The 1922-nt window shown below is 57.0% G+C and overlaps 1 protein-coding gene across 1 annotated transcript in view; it reads right to left on the reverse strand.

The window, feature by feature from the left end:
- The window catches only part of VOLCADRAFT_101032 (uncharacterized protein), a gene marked incomplete at both ends in the record, with an annotated part of 10728 nt that extends 8947 nt beyond the window's left edge, over positions 1-1781 (reverse strand). The window contains 3 exons of the mRNA XM_002959498.1: positions 414-629; positions 1003-1131; positions 1587-1781. Of these exons, the coding sequence (XP_002959544.1) occupies positions 414-629; positions 1003-1131; positions 1587-1781 (540 nt within the window). The remainder of the gene's footprint in view (positions 1-413; positions 630-1002; positions 1132-1586) is intronic.
- Between the last annotated feature and the right edge of the window lie 141 nt (positions 1782-1922).

A 1922-nucleotide genomic window follows, 5' to 3' on the forward strand; every position in this document is an offset into this window, starting at 1 on the left:
GCGGCTGGCAGAAGTTAAGGCCTGACTTCTGCTCCCAGTCGATCCAGTCGACCCGGGTTCAAATCCGCCTGCCAGCTCCTCGGGTGTTTGAGGAGTGATGAAATGGGAGGTGGCCCCCCATCATATGGACGGTGTAGGACGTGATAATATCAACTTGCGAGCTGACCAGGAACTAAGTTGATGCGCCGTTGATCCGCTAGATTTGGTTGGATGCTGGTGGTGAGTTGCCGAACCCAACGAATACATTCTGAAGTCGGATGGGGTGACGGATTAGGGTGCCCCTCTAGCAGGGGAGAGCAGGGACTGCCCCGGGAAAGGGGGCCGCTGGCGAAGTTAACCACCCTGTAACAACATACATACATACATACATACATATATATATGTATACACACGGGACCTGCTAGCCCTCAGACCTTGAGCTGTCCGCGCGTCTTGCCAATGAACAGGTCCTTGCCCTTAACGGTAGCCGGCAAGCAACCCGTGAACACGTTACCTCCCATTCGACACACGCCATCGTTGCGGCCCAACGTCACCACCATCACCTCCATGCCCATGTTGACCGTCCAGGTGCCCAGCTTAGGGCTCCTGGCATTGCCTCCCCCTCCGCTGCTTGCCGCCCTAATCAGTGCCTGCATAAAAGTGAGCGTGGGCGCGGGAACGTGTTGTTGTGAGTGTGTGAGAACATGCTGGAGGACGGGGTGCCTGTGCAATGGGAAAAACGGGAAACCCAAAAAAGGGCGAAACGCAATGACGAGATCTAACGAAGGCTCTAGAGGACATTAATGGAGGACAGCGGATTGCAAGCAGGTAAGGTAGGGTAACGTAGATTAAGTGAAAGGTAAAGGATGGGCGACGGAGGGAGGGGGGTGGATTAGGTAAAGGAGGGTAGGGTAGGGGCGTAGAGGCGGGTCTCAAGAATAAGAAGGAAGAGCACCGGGGCCGGCACACACAGCCACTGTATTCGCGGGTGCAGGCGGCGGCGTGCAGTTGTCCAACACGCACCTTGATGCTTTGCGCCGCTAGCTCTGCTTGCTTCATGGCCAGAAAGCCCTTCTTCTCCTCAGGCACGTTGTTGCAGTCGCCCAGAGCAAACATATGCGGCTGGCCCTCGACTTGAAGGGTAGGGAGGACCTGGGGTAACAATGTACGACATCGGGGGGTTGACACCACCGCCGCCGCAGCAGAGAGGTTGCCGTCGAGGGGGGGGAGTGGACAGGGGGTGGGCAGCAGGTGATGAGAGGCGCAGTGGGAGCGATAATTAGGAGGTCGGTCTCTATCGGCACATGTAGCGACGGTACCGGCACTTGCATACATGAGGACGTTGCCTCCATACACACACACACACACACAGCCGTGCGGCCCCCTCAAGGCCATCTCCTCCTTGCGCCTTAAGCGACTTCATCTATTATAGCACAGCCTGCTGCTGCCCGCGGCGACGCAGATTATCAATATGCACATTTAGTCAAAGAGCAAGCCGAACAGACGGATAGACATACAGACAGGTAAACAGACAGACAGACAGGCGGACAGAGGTAACGAGGCTCAGCAGCCACAGAGCCCAAGTCCCTCCAACTGCCTACGCCCACCTTGATTAGTCCCTTGCCATCACGTACACCAGCGGCCGTCAATTCCTCCCCGAGAAAAGCCGTGTTAGGTTTGGCTCCCGTACACCACAGCACCAGATCAGCAGCCAGGCTTGTGCCATCGCTTAGAGTCAGTTGGGTCGGTTGGGCAGTTGGTCCCACGGGCGGTTTGGACTGTACGGAAGCTCCAAGCAGGACCTATAGGGTCCGGTGGGAAGAGATACGGAATGGGAGAGGGAGGGGGAGGGGGGAGGGTGGGCGCTGGGTGGTGGACGTTTTCGCAACTCGCCCACACTACGCCTCTAAGAAGCGACCAAGCTGATCAAGCTACTTGATTTA

The sequence above is a fragment of the Volvox carteri genome (genome assembly GCF_000143455.1).
Source record: "Volvox carteri f. nagariensis unplaced genomic scaffold VOLCAscaffold_300, whole genome shotgun sequence".
Classification (NCBI taxonomy): domain Eukaryota; kingdom Viridiplantae; phylum Chlorophyta; class Chlorophyceae; order Chlamydomonadales; family Volvocaceae; genus Volvox; species Volvox carteri.